Genomic DNA, 19,565 nt, shown 5'->3' on the forward strand with positions numbered 1-19,565 from the left:
TCTGAATACTGAGTGGATTTTCAATGGAAAACAGATTTAAAAAGAAATCTCTTATTGATGCCGGCTTCTCTCTCAGACACTCGGGAGATTTTTTTTATCCATACCTTGGCTGTTCGAGTCAAACGAGTCACACGATTTATTTACAAAACAAAAGACTGATGTTGTTCTGATTGTCCGTCTCCTCAAAGGTTTTAGGTTTTCACTGGAAAATGTTGTAAACGAGTGTCACGGCGAGTCATACATGAGGGCACATAATGAGCTACAACACAGTCACATTAGCCACAAAACTAGTCATTAGACGAGTCACAAACAAGTCTCTGGACAAAACAAGTCAAACAAGTCACAAACAAGTCATACGAATCGCAAAACAAGTCATCAAACAAGTCACAAAACAAAACAAGTCATACGAGTCACAAACAAGTCTCTGGACAAAACAAGCCAAACAAGTCACAAAACAAGTCACTAAACAAAACAAGTCACACAAGTCTCAAAACAAGTCATACAAGTCACAAAACAAGTCATTAAAGGAGTCACAAACAAGTCACTTTACAAGTCACACGAGTCTCAAAACAAGACATACAAGTCACAAAACACGTCATTAAAGGAGTCACAAACAGGTCACTTTACAAGTCACACAAGTCTCAAAACAAGTCATACAAGTCTCAAAACAAGTAATTAAACAAGTCACAAACAAATCACAAACAAGTCTCAAAACAAGTCATTAAAGGAGTCACAAACAAGTCACTTTACAAGTCATACAAGTCACAAACAAGTCATACGAGTCTCAAAACAAGGAATTAAACAAGTCACAAACAAGTCACTTTACCAGTCACACGAGGCTCAAAACAAGCCACAAACAAGTCTCAAAACAAGTCATACAAGTCTCAAAACAAGTAATTAAACAAGTCACAAACAAGTCATACGAGTCTCAAAACAAGTAATTAAACAAGTCACAAACAAGTCATACGAGTCTCAAAACAAGTAATTAAACAAGTCACAAACAAGTCATGCGAGTCTCAAAACAAGTAATTAAACAAGTCACAAACAAGTCACTTTACAAGTCACACGAGGCTCAAAACAAGCCACATACAAGTCTCAAAACAAGTCATTAAACAAGTCATATACGTCTCAAAAGAAGTCATACAAGTCTCAAAACAAGTCATTAAACAAGTCACAAACAAATCACAAACAAATCACAAACAAGTCACAAACAAATCACAAACAAGTCACAAACAAATCACAAAAAAATCACAAACAAGTCACAAACAAGTCCCAAAACAAGTCATTAAAGGAGTCACAAACAAATCACTTCACAACTCACACGAGTCTCAAAACAAGTCTTAAAACAAGTAATTAAACAAGTCACAAACAAGTCACTTTACAAGTCTCAAAACAAGTCATAGGAGTCACAAAACAAGTCACTAAACAAAACAAGTCATGTGATTCCCGAATCAAGTCCCAAAACACGAGTCACGAGTCCACATCTGTCAGAACCAGTGAAACACTGTCCGCATACTTCTGACCACATTCTGTCTGTTTCTCAGGCTCAGCCTCCTCCCTGTGTGTGTGTGTGTGTGTGTGTGTGTGTGTGTGTGTGTGTGTGTGTGTGTGTGTGTGTGTGTGTGTGTGTGTGTGCGCGCGTGCGAGAAAGAGAGCGAGAGAGAGAGCGAGAGAGAGAGAGAGAGAGAGAGAGAGAGAGCGAGGGGTAGCGAGCGGAGCCTCCTGATTGGCCAGCGGCCGGGAGGCCCCGCCCCCTCAGAGTTGGGAGCAGCGAGAGCGGCGGCGGCGGGAGGAGGAGGAGGAGGAGGAGGAGGAGGAGAGCGAAAGTGGAGCGGAGGCGACCGGACGTGTTTCAACAGATGGCTTCTGCAGCGGCGGCGGCTGCAGCAGCGAGAAACCGCGGGACGGAGGAGGAGGAGGAGGAGAAGAAGAGAGGAAGGGAGGGGTGTTAGGAAGGAGAGAAGGAGAAACAACAGCCGCGGCACCTCCTCCACCACTCCCCCCCCCCCCCCCCCCCCTCACCCACCACGACCTGCTCTTTCTGCGCGGCCGCGGCCAGGCGACATGTCAGCCTGAGCTCAAGTTCGGAGGACCGGTGCCCCCCCCACCACTCCCCCCCCCAGGAGGAGCCGCACTTTTATGGAGGACGCCGTGTGAGCTTCATCCTCCTCCTCATCCTCAGAGAGGAGGACACCTGCTGACAGTGAGGAGGCGCCGCAGCGACAGAAGGAGGTACAGGAGACTCTGCTGGCATTTCTATCATATGCAAAGTGTGTGCGCGTGCGTGTGTGTGTGGTGTGTGTGTGTGTGTGCGCACGCGCGTGTGTGTGTGTGTGTGTGAGAAGCTCTTCAGTTCTGCTCTACTTCACTTTGTGTCACTTTCAGAGCTGTTAGTCCAAGCAGCTTTGTTAGTGTGTGTGCGTGTGTGTGTGTGTGTGTGTGTGTGTGTGTGTGTGTGTGTGTGTGTGTGTGTGTGTGTGTGTGTGTGTGTGTGTGTGTGTGTGTGTGTGTGTGTGTGTGTGTTGCTCCACTTTCCTGATGTGCTCCTCACATTAGTTTTGAGGCCATGTTGTACTTACACTTCTCACACTTTGTATGTGTGTGCATATATATATATATATATATATATATATATGTGTGTGTGTGTGTGTGTTTATTACTTCCTGCTTGTTGAACACGTGGGAGTTTGTTTGAGGCAAAACACTGAGGTCAGTCAGAGGAGGAGGAGGAGGAGGAGGAGGAGGAGGAGGTGTATTCCTCCCGGCTCTCGTTTCCAGTAGAATAATATTTCTGCTCTGCTGCTCGGCGGGGGAAACGGGAGAACACCTCCTCCTCCTCCTCCTCCTCCTCCTCCTCCGTCACGGGTGGAGGAGGGTCATCACGCCCTCGCTTCCCGGTACGGCGTCTCACACCCTGACCTCTGGCGACTCGGCGATCTCAGCCTGACGCTGGGATTGTTAGCGGGAACACAAACAAACAAACCTTTTTTTTGACCTTGCGTCAGTCGTGTGATGGACGTCTGATGGACGCCTCACCTGGACGGGCGCCGCCGCCACCGCCACCGCCGCCGTTTAAAGTGCAGAAGAAGAGTTTCTTTGCTTTTCCGTTTCTGGAAAGTTTCAGGTTCTCGTGACGTTTTGTCTGCAGAGAAAAAGAGAGAAACGGCCCCCAAACTGTAGTTTCCCCGTCGGGCCACTAGTGGCCGCTGTTGCCGTCAGTGGTCAGTGCCTTCATTGTCCGTTGGCCGGCGGCGTGACTCTCCGGCTTCTCACGGGACTCGACGGTTCCCCGACGTCGAAACGCTCCAGACTCTCCGCCGCGCAGTGTCACTTCCTGTTTCCTCACTTTGTTCCGTTTTTTTGTCGATTCCTTCCTCATTTCGTGTCGCGTCGTGTCGTGTCTTGTAGTATTATGACTGCGTCGTATTTGGTGCTGTGTAAATAAAGTTGAGTTGAATTGAATTATTGTGTCGTGTCTCGTCATGTCTGGGTTTGTCAAGCAGCCGGACTCTGTCGTGTCATGTCATGTTGTGTCATGTCGTGTCGTGTCTGTGGGCTTTTTGCAAAGACAGTGTGCTATTGTTGTCATGTTGTGCTGCCTTACTGGGAATTGTTGTGTCGTGTCATGTCCCTTGTGTTGTATCATGTCATTTGTATTGTCGTGTCACTCGTGTCGCGTCATGTCGCCTGTGTCATGTCATGTCACTTATGTCATGTCATTTGTATTGTCATGTCGCTTGTTTTGAGTCGTGTCGCTCATGTCGCATCATGTCGCTTGTTTTGTGTCATGTCATTTGTATTGTCATGTCGCATGTTTTGTGTCATGTCGCTCATGTTGCGTCATGTCGCTTTTGTTGTGTAATGTCATTTGTAGTGTCGTGTCCCATGTTTTGTGTCATGTCGCTTGTTTTGTGTCATGTCGCTCGTATCGCGTCATGTCGCTTTTGTTGTGTAATGTCATTTGTATTGTCGTGTCGCATGTTTTGTGTCATGTTGCTTGTGTTGTGTCACGTCGTACTGCTTGAGGGTAATATGCGCTATTGTTGTGTCATGTTGTGCTGCCTGACTGGGAATTGTTGTGTCGTGTCATGTCCCTTGTGTTGTGTCATGTCATTTGTATTGTCGTGTCGCTTGTTTTGTGTCATGTCGCTCGTGTCGCGTCATGTCGCTTTTGTTGTGTCATGTCATTTGTATTGTCGTGTTCCATGTTTTGTGTCGTGTCACTTATGTCATGTCATTTGTATTGTCATGTCGCTCGTGTCGCGTCACGTCGTACAGCTTGAGGGTAACATGCGCCAGCGTTGCGTCACGTTGTGCGGCCTGTCCGTGACTTTTTGTGTTTCGTGTCGCGTCGCGTTCTGTTGTGTAGCTTCATTCCGTGCAGCCCGTCTGTTTAATTTTTGTGTTGTCTTGTTTTGTCTTGTCGTGCAGCCTGATTGCGTTTTTGTCGTGTTGCTTAGTGTCATGTCACGATTCCATGACGTCACGATTATTACCAGATTGGTAATAACCACGATTATTAATCACCATCAGCTGCTTGTGACCGTATTTAATAACCTTTCAGTAAAGCGAACTGTTAAATCGACGAAGTGTAAAAACTACTGTCGGTGTTGTTTACGTAACTGTTCTCATACGATAAACATCTCGGTGTCGGACTCTTTCGCTTCGGCTTTCATCTCTTTGAACGTCTGTAATCAAACACTCAATAAGTCCAGTGAGTCGTATTTGGCGTGAATAAAGACTGTGGAGGATAATTAAACGAGAAATATTGAACTATTGTGTGATTTTTCACTCGTTCACGCTGGTGAACTTGATCGTAGACGTGAAACGTGTAGAAATCGGAGGTGCTTTGTGTCGTTTTCCTGGATTCCTGCTTCTTCTTGACCGTTTTTTTTTGTTTTTTTTTGTGAATTAATCCCCAACTCGTCCGTCCACGTTTAAAAACTCGTCACTTTGAATGTGCGGAAGCCGCTTGCATAATGCAGGGGGAATGTTGCTCGGTCCGTCGTCCCGTGCAACATTTATATCGGGACTCGTTCGTACACGTCGGGTTCAGATCGTTTTAATTCACAACTCTTCTTCAACGGCTGGACTGACATTCACGAAATCACCGGTCTCTCTGTTGTTGCGGACAGCTGATCTGGAACAGGGTGACGTCGTCGTTCGCAGTCAGCTGATCGGGGGGTCAAAGTCGCCGCCATGGCAACGCAGCCTGGTGACCTTTGATCTGCTTATGGCTGCACATTCATACAGCTACTTAACATTACTTATGAAGTGCGTGTGTGATTAAAAAGTCTTGCGCAATCCGGTCAGGGCTCCTCGGGAACTTTTTATTCATCTGCAAACCAAACCAAAAAAAAAAAGCTAAATATTGTGATCTAATCCGGACTAAACGGGAGAGTTCCTGCATGAAAACACCAACATAATGTTGAATAATGAACTGTACCGCGAGTACAGTTATTTCTTTTTTTTACGTGCTCACCACTCACAATGTGTACTTGTTATTCTCTTTGAACGGAAATTGAAAGAGCCGCTGTGACTTTGAGGGAAAAATAAAAAAGTTTTCCTGTAAATGAGTGAAAACCAGACGAGGAAACTGTAAATGTGTCGAAAAACACATTCTTATCACTTTATCTCAGTGTTGATGCTTAAAAAGAGACTTTGTCAATTTTAACTGAACAAAACACACTTTTGACGCTTTGCTGACAACGTCACTGTTAAGGGGGAAAAAAAAAAAAAAGGCTTCCAGAGTGCAGCGAAACTCACCGTGAGGCAGAACATTCATCCAGTCCGACTGGGAATTCATCCAAACTGTCAAAGACGAACGAACTCACAGGTCGTCCAAGAACGTCTGAAAGGACGTGGGAAGGCTGGCAAGGAACTACAAACATGGAGGGTAGCGTACAGCGAGAGGACTACAAACATGGAGGGTAGCGTACAGCGAGAGGACTACAAACATGGAGGGTAGCATACAGCTAGAGGACTACAAACATGGAGGCTGGGCTGCATCTTCAGGGCTATAAACATGGTAGGATAGTAGACAACTGCAGGACTACAAACATGGAGGGTAGCGTACAGCGAGAGGACTACAAGCATGGAGGGTAGCGTACAGTTAGAGGACTACAAACATGGAGGGTAGCGTACAGCGAGAGGACTACAAGCATGGAGGGTAGCATACAGTGAGAGGACTACAAACATGGAGGGTAGCATACAGCTAGAGGACTACAAACATGGAGGGTAGCATACAGTGAGAGGACTACAAACATGGAGGGTAGCATACAGCAAGAGGACTACAAACATGGAGGGTAGCGTACAGTGAGAGGACTACAAACATGGAGGGTAGCGTACAGCTACAGGACTACAAACATGGAGGGTAGCGTACAGTGAGAGGACTACAAACATGGAGGGTAGCGTACAGCTACAGGACTACAAACATGGAGGGTAGCGTACAGCGAGAGGACTACAAACATGGAGGGTAGCGTACAGTGAGAGGACTACAAACATGGAGGGTAGCGTACAGCTACAGGACTACAAACATGGAGGGTAGCGTACAATTAGAGGACTACAAACATGGAGGGTAGCGTACAGCTTTAGAACTACAAACATGGAGGGTAGCGTACAGCTAGAGGACTACAAACATGGAGGATGGTGTCCAGCTAGAGGACTACAAACATGGAGGATGGGCTGTATCTTCAGGGCTATAAACATGGTAGCGCCCCCCCCTCCCAGGAGTTCCATTCATTTTCACTGGTCACTTTTTCCACTTTCAGACAAAACGTAAGGCTGGAAAGAAAGTACAAAACTACAAACACTGAAAAGTTTTCACATTTGAGTAGAAGATATTATATATATATTATATAATTTATAGAAAACTTGTGCAATTAAATTCCAGCAAAGTCAGAGCCGGGCTCTGAAGATGCAGACAGATGTAGTTTGTCCCGTTTTTCTTCAGGCTGAAGGTTGAGTTTGAGTTTTAAAAGGGGAATAATTCATGCGAGTGACGGAGGAGGTGAAGGAGGTGGAGGTGGAGGTGGAGGTGGAGGTGTCTCTCTGGATCCTGTGATTAGCAGAGTGATGAAGTGTGTTTCCATCACCGAGAGTTAAAACTGTGCAGCAGTGGCGAGGGAGAGGAAAACAGGAGGCAGAGATCAGGCCCAGGTCCTCGCCAAACACACACACACACACACACACACACACACACACACACACACACACACACACACACACACACACACACACACACACACACACACACACACACAGTCTCACCAACAGACCACCCGCCCAGCTAATTGGAGATGTTGTATCACCTCCCTCGTGTCTCTCGCTCTTTCAGTTACTTTCTCATTCACTCACACACACACACACACACACACACACACACACACACACACACACACACACACACACACACACACACACACACACACACAGCCAGTGGGAATTGGCAGCTCGGAGGGAATATATAGAGAGAGAAGGCAGAAAGTCATTACTTGTGCGTGTGTGTGTGTGTGTGTGTGTGTGCGTGTGTGTGTGTGTGTGTGTGTGTGTGTGTGTGTGTGTGTGTGTGTGTGTGTGTGTGTGTGTGTGTGTGTGTGTGTGTGTGTGTGTGTGTGTGTGTGTGTGTGTGTGTAATCCCGCCATCAGTATGCGGCTCATGCTTTGCAACAGAAGGGAGGAAATTGAAGGGGGGGGGGGGGGGGGGGGGGCTGCAGTCCAACATGGACTCCTTTTGATTACAGATGGTAAATGTGCCTTCAGTCACCTCCTCCTGCTCCTGCTCCTCCTGCTCCTCCTCGCTCCCTCCGGCCCGGGGGGGTGGGTGGGGGACGTGAGCTGAATGTGTGACGTTCAGTTGTGTAGCAGTTGTGTACTTTGTGCAGGTGTTTATGGGTTCGACAGGTCGCCTCATCCTCCTGCTTCAAACCTTTTCTCCTTTGTTTCACCCACTGGGACCGGATGGTGTGTTCAGGTGATGAAGAGGATGGTGTGTTCAGGTGATGAAGAGGATGGTGTGTTCAGGTGATGAAGGTGATGGTGTGTTCAGGTGATGAAGGTGATGGTGTGTTCAGGTGAAAATGATGGCGTGTTCAGGTGAAGATGATGGTGTGTTCAGGTGATGATGAAGATGGTGTGTTCAGGTGATGAATATGATGGTGTGCTCAGGTGAAGATGAGGGTGTGTCCAGGTGATGAAGATGATGTGTTCAGGTGATAAAGATGATGGTGTGTTCAGGTGATGAAGAGGATGGTGTGTTCAGGTGATGATGAAGATGGTGTGTTCAGGTGAAGATGAGGGTGTGTTCAGGTGAAGATGATGGTGTGTTCAGGTGAAGATGATGGTGTGTTCAGGTGATGATGAAGATGGTGTGTTCAGGCATCAGCTGGCGTATGGGTTATATGCAGGACTTCAGCAGGAGGTGCAGCAGGAGGCGCAGCAGGAGGTGCAGCAGGTAGAGACTCTCCTTCCTGTGAGCTTCAGCGTCCCGACATGCTGAAAGAGCATCAGTCTGGTTGCCATGGAGACGCCTCATTGTCACCGTGAACAATGTAAATTTGGGCTCAGGTGTGTGTGTGTGTGTGTGTGTGTGTGTGTGTGTGTGTGTGTGTGTGTGTGTGTGTGTGTGTGTGTGTGTGTGTGTGTGTGTGTGTGTGTGTGCGTGTGTGAGACCCATTAACTGCAACCACACATTCCTGATTAATGATGTCGTTTCGACCGACACAATAAAAACACACACTTGGCGTCACACACACACACACACACACACACACACACACACACACACACACACACACACACACACACACACACACACACACACACACACACACACACACACACACACACACACAGACCCACAAACGATCACGTAACCTGAGCGTGAGGACGATGCGTTCAGGGACGTGGGACATCAGGCCTCTTTTGAAAGGTCACGCTCGTTGTCATTGTGTTTTTCGTGGTTGTTGTTGTTGTTGTTGTTTTTCCAGTGTTGCAGCATCACACAATATGATGAAGAGAGTGTAAAAGAGAACACACACACACACACACACACACACACACACACACACACACACACACACACACACACACACACACACAGAGCTGACACGTGATGATGTGAGCAGTGATGCAGAAACTAACAGCAGCACATGCGAGCTTCGCTCGGCGTAGATCTACGGCACACAGAGAGGGAAAAGTCGATGGAAACTGTTGTCCATGTTGTTGTAATTTATTACTTCGTCGTAATTACTGATACTTTGGCAAGTCGGAGAGTTACTTCAGATAAAAAGTAACTAGTTGACATTGTAGCAAAAGTAACAAGCAACTTTAATCACTGTAATGCGAGTTGCTCAGCACAATGTCCATAAGTAAGGGGAGGATATCGTATACTCCTCTTCCTCCTCCTCTTCCTCCTCCTCCTCCTCATCCTCATCTTCCTCTTCCTCCTCCTCCTCCTCCTCCTCCACTTGTTCCTGTTCTTGCTGCTGTATGTAATAAATCCAGAGCTTCATGAAGCAGCAAGTAAACATCTAAAAAGACGGACTGCTGCAGCACACACACTCTACGGTAGTGTGTGTATGTGTGTGTGTGTGTGTGTGTGTGTGTGTGTGTGTGTGTGTGTGTGTGTGTGTGTGTGTGTGTGTGTGTGTGTGTGTGTTGTGTTCACTGGTCACCTCCCTGCAGAGCTCTCCATCAGTCTATTTCTGTCTGTGAGTGGGCAGGATGGATGGATGCACCCATGAACCGCCCGGAGGGATGCAGAGGGAGGAGGAGGAGGAGGAGGAGGGGTGCACCTCCTCCTCTTCTTCCTCCTCCTCATCCTCCTCCTCCTCCTCCTCCTCCTCCTGCAGTATTGCTGGCTCAGCCTGTGTGCAGGAACAGTTTACAACTTGTAGTAAATTGGTCCTGACTTCAGCAGGAGGAGGAGGAGGAGTGCTGACAGAGAGCTGGGAGGTTTTCTCCTTTGGGGGGGGGCGCCGTCGCTCTGGGGGACCGATTCTGGAGGTCAAAAGTCGCCATGACGACCCCGAACTGCTCCCACTGCCCTGTAGGGGGCGTCCGGGGAGCCACGCGGACCAACGCGTGCTGCAGGACATGCAGGTGTTCAGTTCCTCGTTTCCACGAGGCGAAAACGCATCGTTTTTTTTTTCCCATTTCATAAAAGTTTCACGTTCACGCCGCAGAGTTTTGAGTACTGTGTCCATTTGCACTGTTGTCGTGGAAACAGGCGCCAAAAAAACAGACTACCGGCGTTTTGCAATTTCAATTGAAAAACGTCTGAATGTTGAGTTTCCGTCACAGGTTTTGGTCACTTCATAGTGAGAGGCCGGAAAGGACGAGAAGTTAGCCTTGATGCTAACAGAGTTAGCTCCCAGTGTGTGTGTGTGTTTTTTTTTTTTTTTTTTTTGGAGTCTCCAGCTTCAGGATCGGAGAGGCGGCGGCTGCAGCGAGAAGAGAAGCAGGAGTGTTACGCAGCCTGAGGGGCGTACATAGAAATATGTGGGTAGAAGGAGGGTTTGACTGATGCTGCAGCCTTCAGCTGTTTGTACAGAGTGAATAAATAAATAAGACAAACGTTCCCCCTTTGTGGTCGACAGGCTCAATTCTCCCCCGATCGCTCCTTTGCCGCCGAGCCACAACCAGAATCCTGCAAAACAGATCTGGGACCTGCAGAGTGACAGAGGCCAGGAGCGCGGTGCGTTCACTGTCCTCTTGTTTCAGTAACTCAGGATGGTGGTGCGTTCACTGTCCTCTTGTTTCAGTAACTCAGGATGGTGGTGCGTTCACTGTCCTCTTGTTTCAGTAACCTCAGGATGGTGGTGCGTTCACTGTCCTCTTGTTTCAGTAACCTCAGGATGGTGGGGCGTTCATTGTCCTCTTGTTTCAGTAACCTCAGGATGGTGGTGCGTTCACTGTCCTCTTGTTTCAGTAACCTCAGGATGGTGGTGCGTTCACTGTCCTCTTGTTTCAGTAACCTCAGGATGGTGGTGCGTTCACTGTCCTCTTGTTTCAGTAACCTCAGGATGGTGGTGCGTTCATTGTCACTGTCCTCTTGTTATATTTGCCTCGGGATGGTGGTGCGTTCACTGTCCTCTTGTTTTCGTTACATCAGAATGGTGGTGCGTTCACTATCTTTAAGTTACATTTGCCTCAGGATGGTGGTGCGTTCACTGTCTTCAAGTTACATTTGCCTCAGGATGGTGGTGTGTTCACTGTCCTCTTGTTTTAGCCACATCAGGATGGTGGTGCGTTCATGTCCTCTTGTTTTAACTACATCAGGATGGTGGTGCGTTCATTGTCTACTTGTTTCAGTAACCTCAGGATGGTGGTGCGTTCACTGTCCTCTTGTTTTAACTACATCAGGATGGTGGTGCGTTCACCGTCCTCTTGTTTTCCCATTGTTACAATGGGACCATAGTAGATCAGCGGAACCTTCAGCTGGAGGTTTGTGAGGCTCGTTAATGCCGATCACAGTTCAGTCCTTCAGCATTAACATTTCATCACGTCGGAGACGCCAAATGCCATCCTCCGTCAGTCTCCATCCTCCATCATCCTCCGTCAGTCTCCATCCTCCATCATCCTCCGTCAGTCTCCATCCTCCATCATCCTCCGTCAGTCTCCATCCTCAATCATCCTCCGTCAGTCTCCATCATCCTCCATCTTCCCTCTTCATCTCCCAGCATCCTCCGCCCTTCATCCCTCTGACAGCGTGTTCATTATTCAGAGAGGTCGTCTCTTCACACTCGGGGGGGTGGGGGTGGGGGGGTCGGTCTATCTGGCCTCACGGGGATGGAAGCGACTTCACCAGCAGAAAAGAAAAAAAGAAAAAAAACGAGTGAAGCAGTGCTGCCAACTCGCGCACTGTCACTTTAAACTCACATCCAAAGGAATCTTTCTGTGGAATTCCAAATTTCCTGTGTCTTCTGAACCAAAGATCCAGTTTCTAAAAGCTCCATGAGGAGTTTTCTCGCTGGAGACCGAAGCCGTTAGCGTCGGAGGAGCCTCCCCCGTGCTTTTATTTTGACAGTCGCTTCGATAACAATCTAAATCTTCTGCCCGTACCAGCCTGGCACGCTAACCACGTCGTTTTTCACAACTTTGCTGTTGCAAATGCAAAACGTGTTTTTCCTCAGAAGACGTTGGCCGGGTCGTCACGTATCTGTAATCGGTGATTACTGTCGCCATGGTAACGAGGTTTCACGGCGACCATATGGTGATGAAGGTTAAGTTTCCCAAAGACGAGTTGGAGGGTAAGAAAAAAGTGGCGAATGTAACTTCTGACATGTGATCTGGAGGAGGAGGAGGACGAGGAGGAGGAGGTGTAGGAGGTGGAAGAGGAGGAGGAGGAGGAGGAGGGATGATGAAGATAAAGTATGAGACAATAGAGACCCAGCAGAGCAGCAGCAGGAGGAGCAGCTCAGCTGTTTGTTGTTACAACAGGACGAGGGTGTCGACGGTGGAGAGCGGTTGCCACGGGAACGACTCCCCTGTCAGCGGCCAAGAAGAGCCGAGGGGAGGGGGGAGGGGGGAGTGAGGTTGCGGGTCCGCGGCCGGCAGCCGTCGGGCAAGGCGGAGGAGTTTGACAGTGTGAGAGGAGGAAGGGAGCAGAGCGTGGGGCGTTCAGGGACCCGTGGGGCGTTCAGGGACCCGTCCTGTGGTTTCCTCTGTTTGTCTGGATGAGGTCGGCCCCGCCTCACTTCTCCATACTGTTGTTCTCGTTTTACCGTCGGCTGATCCCCGGCCCTGCAGCTGCTTCCCCACCGTCACGTCTTTGTTCCGCCACTGGAGACATTTTCAAAAAGTTTTTTTTTTTTTTTCTTCAAGCACCGTTGTCGTATGAACAAACCTCCAAAGCTCAACGAAATAATTTTATATTTCTGATTGTTACAAGCTCCATGTCTTCTTCTCCGTTTTCTATGGCGGCGTTACGGCGCCACCTCTAGGTTTACCATGTGCACTACATCATTTTGATTACCGTTCATTTCCAGACTATAAGCCTCTACTTTTTTTCCCACTCGTTCTGAACCCTGGGGCTTAAACAATGACGCGGCTAATTTGTGGATTTCTACGTTGTTAACGAACTTCGCAGGTGATGCGTTCGGGTGCATCACGTAACTCCGCCCTTTCTTATATTTTTTTTCCTTTTTAAATTTGGTCGGTGCGGCTTATTTTCAGGAATTGATGGTGTCGACGGATGCAGGTGTTCCCCTCGGGGACGGGAAACTTTTTAAGAGCAACGGTGGAGAATAAAAAGATGGTTTTGGCTCCTGTGGACAGATCCTGAAGGAGCTGGACTTTTATTTTGTCGGATGGAAATGTATATAAAAAAAACAGCTTTGTGCAAAACACAAAAGCAAAAAACAAAACTGTCACGTCAGCAAAATAATTCAAGTCTTTATATCACCTCAGTGCTAAACATGTGACTGACAAATTAAAGGTCATCTCTCCTGGAATTGATTAAAAAAAACAAAAAACTTCATAAATATGCATGAATCCTGTGATGAAAGAGCGTCAATCATATTCACCTCTAAACTTTTAATCTCTTCATCTCTTCTGTTGAGTATTTAAAAAAAACAAACGAAAAAAAAAAAAATGGCCCCAATAACAAGTGGAGCAGAAAATGTTCAATTAATCCGCCGTGGGGAAGCTTTTTAGCGAGACGCTTTTCATCAAAATGGAACGACTGTAATCACCGGAGAATGACGACGTCCATCCTCCCACGCTGGACACACACTCCGCCGTCTCCGCCGTGTGTTTTGGTTTGGCGGCGGCGAGGCCGAGCGCAGGGTTCCGACTTCCTCACGCTCTTGTTGTTGTACTTCCAGGTGGACGGTGGAGAAGCAGGAGAGTTTAGAAAGTGACTGGGCAGTTTGTCTGAGTGGATGAATGTTGTTGTTGTTGTTGCTCGTCTTTCGCTTCATGACGCGTGTGCGTCGGGTTTCAGTGGCGTGACGTCACGGCCTCGGACTTTGGGCTCCACAGAATATTACCCCCCAAAAAAAAAAAAAAAAATCCTTTCAAACTCCCACTTGAGGAACTTTTTTTTTTCACTTGAGGAATTTCCAACAACCTGTTTTACACTCCTTTTCATCGTCTTGTCTGCTTCGCTCGCCGGGGTCGCCATAGCAACCAGGGTCGGCCGCCGATTTTCCTCTGCGTTGTCGTGGTGGTGCGTTTCAAGTCGTGTGTGTGTGTGTGTGTGTGTGTGTGTGTGTGTGTGTGTGTGTGTGTGTGTGTGTGTGTGTGTGTGTGTTCCTCTTCTTCATTGTTTGTTATGAAACAAGTCCACAAACTGACCCGCCCCACTTTATCCCCGACTTACCCCGAAATTACCCCGAGTCACTCTGAGCCTCGGCTTTACACAACACAAAACACACACACACACACAGACACACACACACACACACACACACACAGGTGAGTGGATTTAGAGAGAGCACTGAGGCTTTATTTTGATTACAAAATAATTTGCATGACGCACCCTGCTGTGGGAACACACACATGAATAGAGACACACACACACACACACACACACACACACACACACACACACACACACACACACACACACACACACACACACACACACACCGAGCAGTTTTTTTGGAAAAGTTTACTGGACATCTCAAGTGCAAGCGGATACATTTTTTGCGTAATTGTTTCAGAAGAGTTTATTGTTTACGCGTTACGCGAAGTGAAAATGATGTAGTTTTCATGTCAGGCCACTAGTGGGTGCTGTTTTGTTTGTTTTCGTGATGAAACTATACACACGCACACACATCCAGAGAACAGCACACAATAAACAATCACCCCGGAAGAACGCGGACGTTCCGGTGGACGGACGACTAAGTTGCATTGTTATTATGGTGACTGTCAAAATAAAAGCACCAAGTCCCAGGAGAATGTGGACTGGGAGTCATGACACTGTCGAGGAAAACATCGTTCTGATTGTCTCTACGGAGCACAACAGCTGTTTTACTACGACTGTGGTTGTTTTCGGAAAGTTGTGTTTTCAGTGGCTCCGAGCTTCGTCGTCATGGAAACGGACAAACTTATAGTAACGAAGCGATCTAGTTTGTCAAAAACTGCATTGAAGTCATCTCCTTCCTCGTGTCGTTATATGATCTGAGCTCATTTACGATCTTAACCCGGGTCGTCGTAGAGACGTGATTGGTTCAGAAGCCAGACGGGATATTTCTGGAAAAATTATTAAAAAAAAACTCCAACTGGATAGAAAAATAAAAAAGCTTCTGTGAAAAGTAAAAAAAAATAAATAAATGGAAAAGTATGAAAGATTAGATTCTGGCCTGAAGGAATGTCTGGTGTGAATTATTTCTCATCGGAGCGTAACCATGGCAACGTCTATCGCTGTGTGGGACAAGCATCCAATTCACTCCGGTGCTTAAATCTTCAATAAATCGTCGTCGTTCGCCGTTTTTTAAAATGTTTTTCTTGCTTCTCTTTCTCCTAGACTGTTGGGGGAGGGGGGGGGGGAGCGGCGGCGGCGGGGGGGGAGGGGGTGGGGCGGGGCGACCAGCTGACCGGTGACCTCTCAGGGGAGGTCGGAGGTTGAAGGCCATGGCGGCCCGGCACCTCCTCCTCGTCCTGGTGGCGTCGGTGACGCTTGGCCACGCCCACTTCCTGTCCGGACAGCGCCTGAAGCCCCGCCTCCAGAGGGACCGCCGGAACATCCGTCCGAACGTCATCCTGATCCTGACTGACGACCAGGACATGGAGCTGGGTGAGTGAGCGTCGCGACTCGCCACTGGAGCCATTTTCAAAAAGTTTTTGCGCCACCTCTAGGTTTACCGTATGCACTACATCATTTTGAGTACCGTTAATTTCCGGACTATAAGCCTCTACTTTTTCCACTCGTTCTGAACCCTGGGGCTTAAACAATGCTAATTTGTGGATTTCTACGTTGTTAACGAACTTCGCGGGTGATGCGTTCGGGTGCATCACGTAACTCCGCCCTTTCTTATTTTTTCCTTTTGAAATTTGGTTGGTGCGGCTTATACTCAGGTAATCACGGTAGTGTTGATGGTGTCGACGGATGCGGGTGTTCCCCTCGGGGGACGGGGAACTTTTTAAGAGCAACGGGGAGAATAAAAAGATGGCTCCTGTGGACAGATCCTGAAGGAGCTGGAGTTTTAGCGGGACGTCTTTTAACCGTCTCAACCCCACGCGCGTCTTAGCCCCGCCCACAAAGGCTCTTATTGGATAAAACGCGGGATCAAGCCAGTCACATTAAAGTTCAACATTGCCATGTCATGACCCATTACATACAGTATGTCTCGTCACAGCTTGGCAGGGTGTTTCGCAATACGCTGGAATACCTTGTACTATAACGTAATGTGTAATAATAACACGTGACACTATCGTAGTATCGCCCCGTAAGTATCGGCGTGTTTCGTAATATTGTGTTGTGATGGTCTCGTCTTATAATGTTCTATCTCCTTTCCAGGAATCGTTTGTAATCCACAATGTCTCTCTCTCTCTCTCTCTCTCTCTCTCTCTCTCTCTCTCTCTCTCACTGTCTCTCTCACTGTCTCTCTCACTGTCTCTCTCTCTCTCTCTCTCTCTCTCTCTCACTGTCTCTCTCTCTCTCTCTCACTGTCTCACTGTCTCACTGTCTCACTGTCTCTCTCTCTCTCTCTCTCTCTCTCTCTCTCTCTCTCTCTCTCTCTCTCTCTCTCTCTCTCTCTCTCTCTCTCTCTCTCTCTCTCTCTCTCTCTCCAGGCTCCATGCAGGCCATGAACAAAACCCGCCGCATCATGGAGGAGGGCGGGACTTCCTTCTCTAACGCATTTGTGACCACGCCCATGTGCTGCCCGTCACGTTCGAGCATGCTCACCGGGAAGTAAGTCACCTGAAGGGTCTTAAAGGGACAGTGCAACATTTTTGTTTTGTTCCACACCAACGCAGGAACCGAGAGTGACGTCAGTGTGTGTGTGTGTGTGTGCGTGTGCGTGTGCGTGTGTGTGTGTGTGTGTGTGTGTGTGTGTGTGTCTGTGTGTGTGTGTGTGTGTGTGTGTGTGTGTGTGTGTGTGTGTGTGTGTGTGTGTCTGCCAGGTACGTTCACAACCACAACACCTACACTAATAACGAGAACTGCTCCTCGCCGTCATGGCAACGGCAACATGAACCCCGGACGTTTGGAGTCTACCTGAACAACACCGGCTACAGGACAGGTACACACACACACACACACACACACACACACACACACACACACACACACACACACACACACACACACACACACACACACACACACCGTTGTGTGTCTCGGGTCTTATTTCTGGTGTGTTTCTTGCAGCGTTCTTCGGTAAGTACTTGAACGAGTACAACGGCTCCTACGTCCCCGCTGGGTGGAGGCAGTGGCTCGGTCTGGTGAAGAACAGCCGCTTCTACAACTACACCCTGAGCCGCAACGGAGCCCGGGAGAAGCACGGAGCGCAGTACCCACAGGCAAGGACACGGCGCCACACGGTGCCACACAACACCATGCAACACCACACAACACCATTCAGTACCATACAGCGCCATACAGTACCATACAGTGCCATACAGTACCACACAACACCATACAGTACCATACAGTACCACACAACACCACACAGTACCACACAACACCATTCAGTACCATACAGTACCACACAACACCATACAGTACCATACAGTACCACACAACACCACACAGTACCACACAACACCATTCAGTACCATACAGTACCATACAGTACCACACAACACCATACAGTACCATACAGTACCACACAACACCATACAGTACCACACAACACCACACAGTACCACACAACACCATTCAGTACCATACAGTGCCATACAGTACCACACAACACCACACAGTACCATACAGTACCATACAGTACCACACAACACCACACAGTACCACACAGTACCACACAACACCATACAGTACCACACAACACCACACAGTACCACACAACACCATACAGTACTACACAACACCATACAGTACTACACAGTACCACACAGTACCACACAACATCATACAACACCATACAACACCATTCAGTACCATACAGTACCATACAGTACCATACAGTGCCACACAACACCATACAGTACCACACAACACCACACAGTACCACACAACACCATACAGTGCTACACAACACCATACAGTACTACACAGTACCACACAGTACCACACAACACCACACAACACCACACAGTACCACACAGTACCACACAACACCACACAGTACCACACAACACCATACAGTACCACACAACACCACACAGTGTTGTATGGTACTGTATGGCACTGTATGGTGTTGTGGTACCACACACCACCATACAACACCACACAGTAACACACAACACAACACGATGTGGTGTATAACTGTTGATCTTTCCCAATGCAGCAGCAGCAGCATTGCTTCTTTTCATCTAATGATCTTGATAAACAACATTTTACGTTGCTCTGCAGTGTGGGAACAGAGAGTTTGAGAGGTTGGATCATATCGGTTAATGTGATTCAGAACTATTATAAGAGTGAAGTCATAGGAGCTGTAATCCAGCATTCATATAGCAATATATATATATCTGCCAAAGTAGAGAGTAGGACTCATATCTGCAGAACGTGGGCCGAGGATCTGTCAGATCTTTCACTTCCAAAATGAAATGAGAAAAAAAGGACGACGCCCGGGGGATTTTTTTTTGACGGCCGCCCCTCAAAAACGCCCAACTTCTGCCTAAAGCCGCGGCGTGTGGCCTTGTTGCCCCCAGGACTACCTGACCGACCTGATCACGGCCGAGGGGGTCCGCTACTTCCGCTCCTCCAAGAGGGTCTACCCCCACCGGCCGGTTCTGATGGTGCTGAGTCACGCCGCGCCGCACGGACCCGAGGACTCGGCTCCGCAGTACAGCACGGCCTTCCCCAACGCCTCGCAGCACATGTAAGACACACACACACACACACACACACACACACACACACACACACACCGGACATACGGGTCTCGGCCCAGACAACCTGAAAATGAAGGCTATCTGAGTGTTTTAAGCTCAAATCTTAGTTCCCTGGAGAAGAGAAAGTGGAAAATAAACAAAAACAAACAAACAAACAAAAAAAAACACACAGGGCCCAGGGTAGAGCCCTGCGGGACTCCAGATCCTGAAAGTAGCTGGACTTTAAAATGTGCTGTATATTGTTTGTATGTGTGTATATATATATCATATATATATATATATATATGCACACACAAAAAAACTATCCCCATAAATAAGCGTATACCATATCTACCATCCAGTCTAACAATCAGCACTAATCTACTTTCAGACTATTCTGTTTATAGAGACGTACTTCTTCTTCTATATACTTGCCCCAAAATATTTTTGGTACCTTTTTTTTTTTTAAAACAGATTTATCTTTGCACTTCGTGGAACCGTCCGGAGACGGAAATAAAACAAAGTCGCCCCACAGCTCGATAGACACACGCTTTTCATCTTTGTTTGAACCTTTGGGGTTTTTTTTTTTCTAAAGATGAAGATTAAAACGAAGCACATTTCAGG

The 19,565-nt window shown here is 47.8% G+C and overlaps 1 protein-coding gene across 4 annotated transcripts in view; it reads left to right on the forward strand.

Annotated features, from left to right (window-relative positions):
• The first annotated feature begins 1,824 nt into the window (after window positions 1-1,824).
• Window positions 1,825-19,565, forward strand: part of LOC308130373 (extracellular sulfatase Sulf-2-like) — a 37,094-nt gene continuing 19,353 nt past the window's right edge. For all 4 annotated transcript variants that reach the window (XM_080496706.1, XM_080496708.1, XM_080496707.1 and 1 more), the window contains exons 1-6: window positions 1,825-2,232; window positions 15,472-15,741; window positions 16,740-16,860; window positions 17,073-17,191; window positions 17,320-17,471; window positions 18,780-18,949. In XM_080496706.1, coding sequence (XP_080352832.1) covers window positions 15,579-15,741; window positions 16,740-16,860; window positions 17,073-17,191; window positions 17,320-17,471; window positions 18,780-18,949 — 725 coding nt within the window. In that variant the 5' untranslated portion in view covers window positions 1,825-2,232; window positions 15,472-15,578. The remainder of the gene's footprint in view (window positions 2,233-15,471; window positions 15,742-16,739; window positions 16,861-17,072; window positions 17,192-17,319; window positions 17,472-18,779; window positions 18,950-19,565) is intronic.

The sequence above is a fragment of the Blennius ocellaris genome (assembly GCF_963422515.1).
Source record: "Blennius ocellaris genome assembly, chromosome: 5".
NCBI classification, from domain to species: Eukaryota; Metazoa; Chordata; class Actinopteri; order Blenniiformes; family Blenniidae; genus Blennius; species Blennius ocellaris.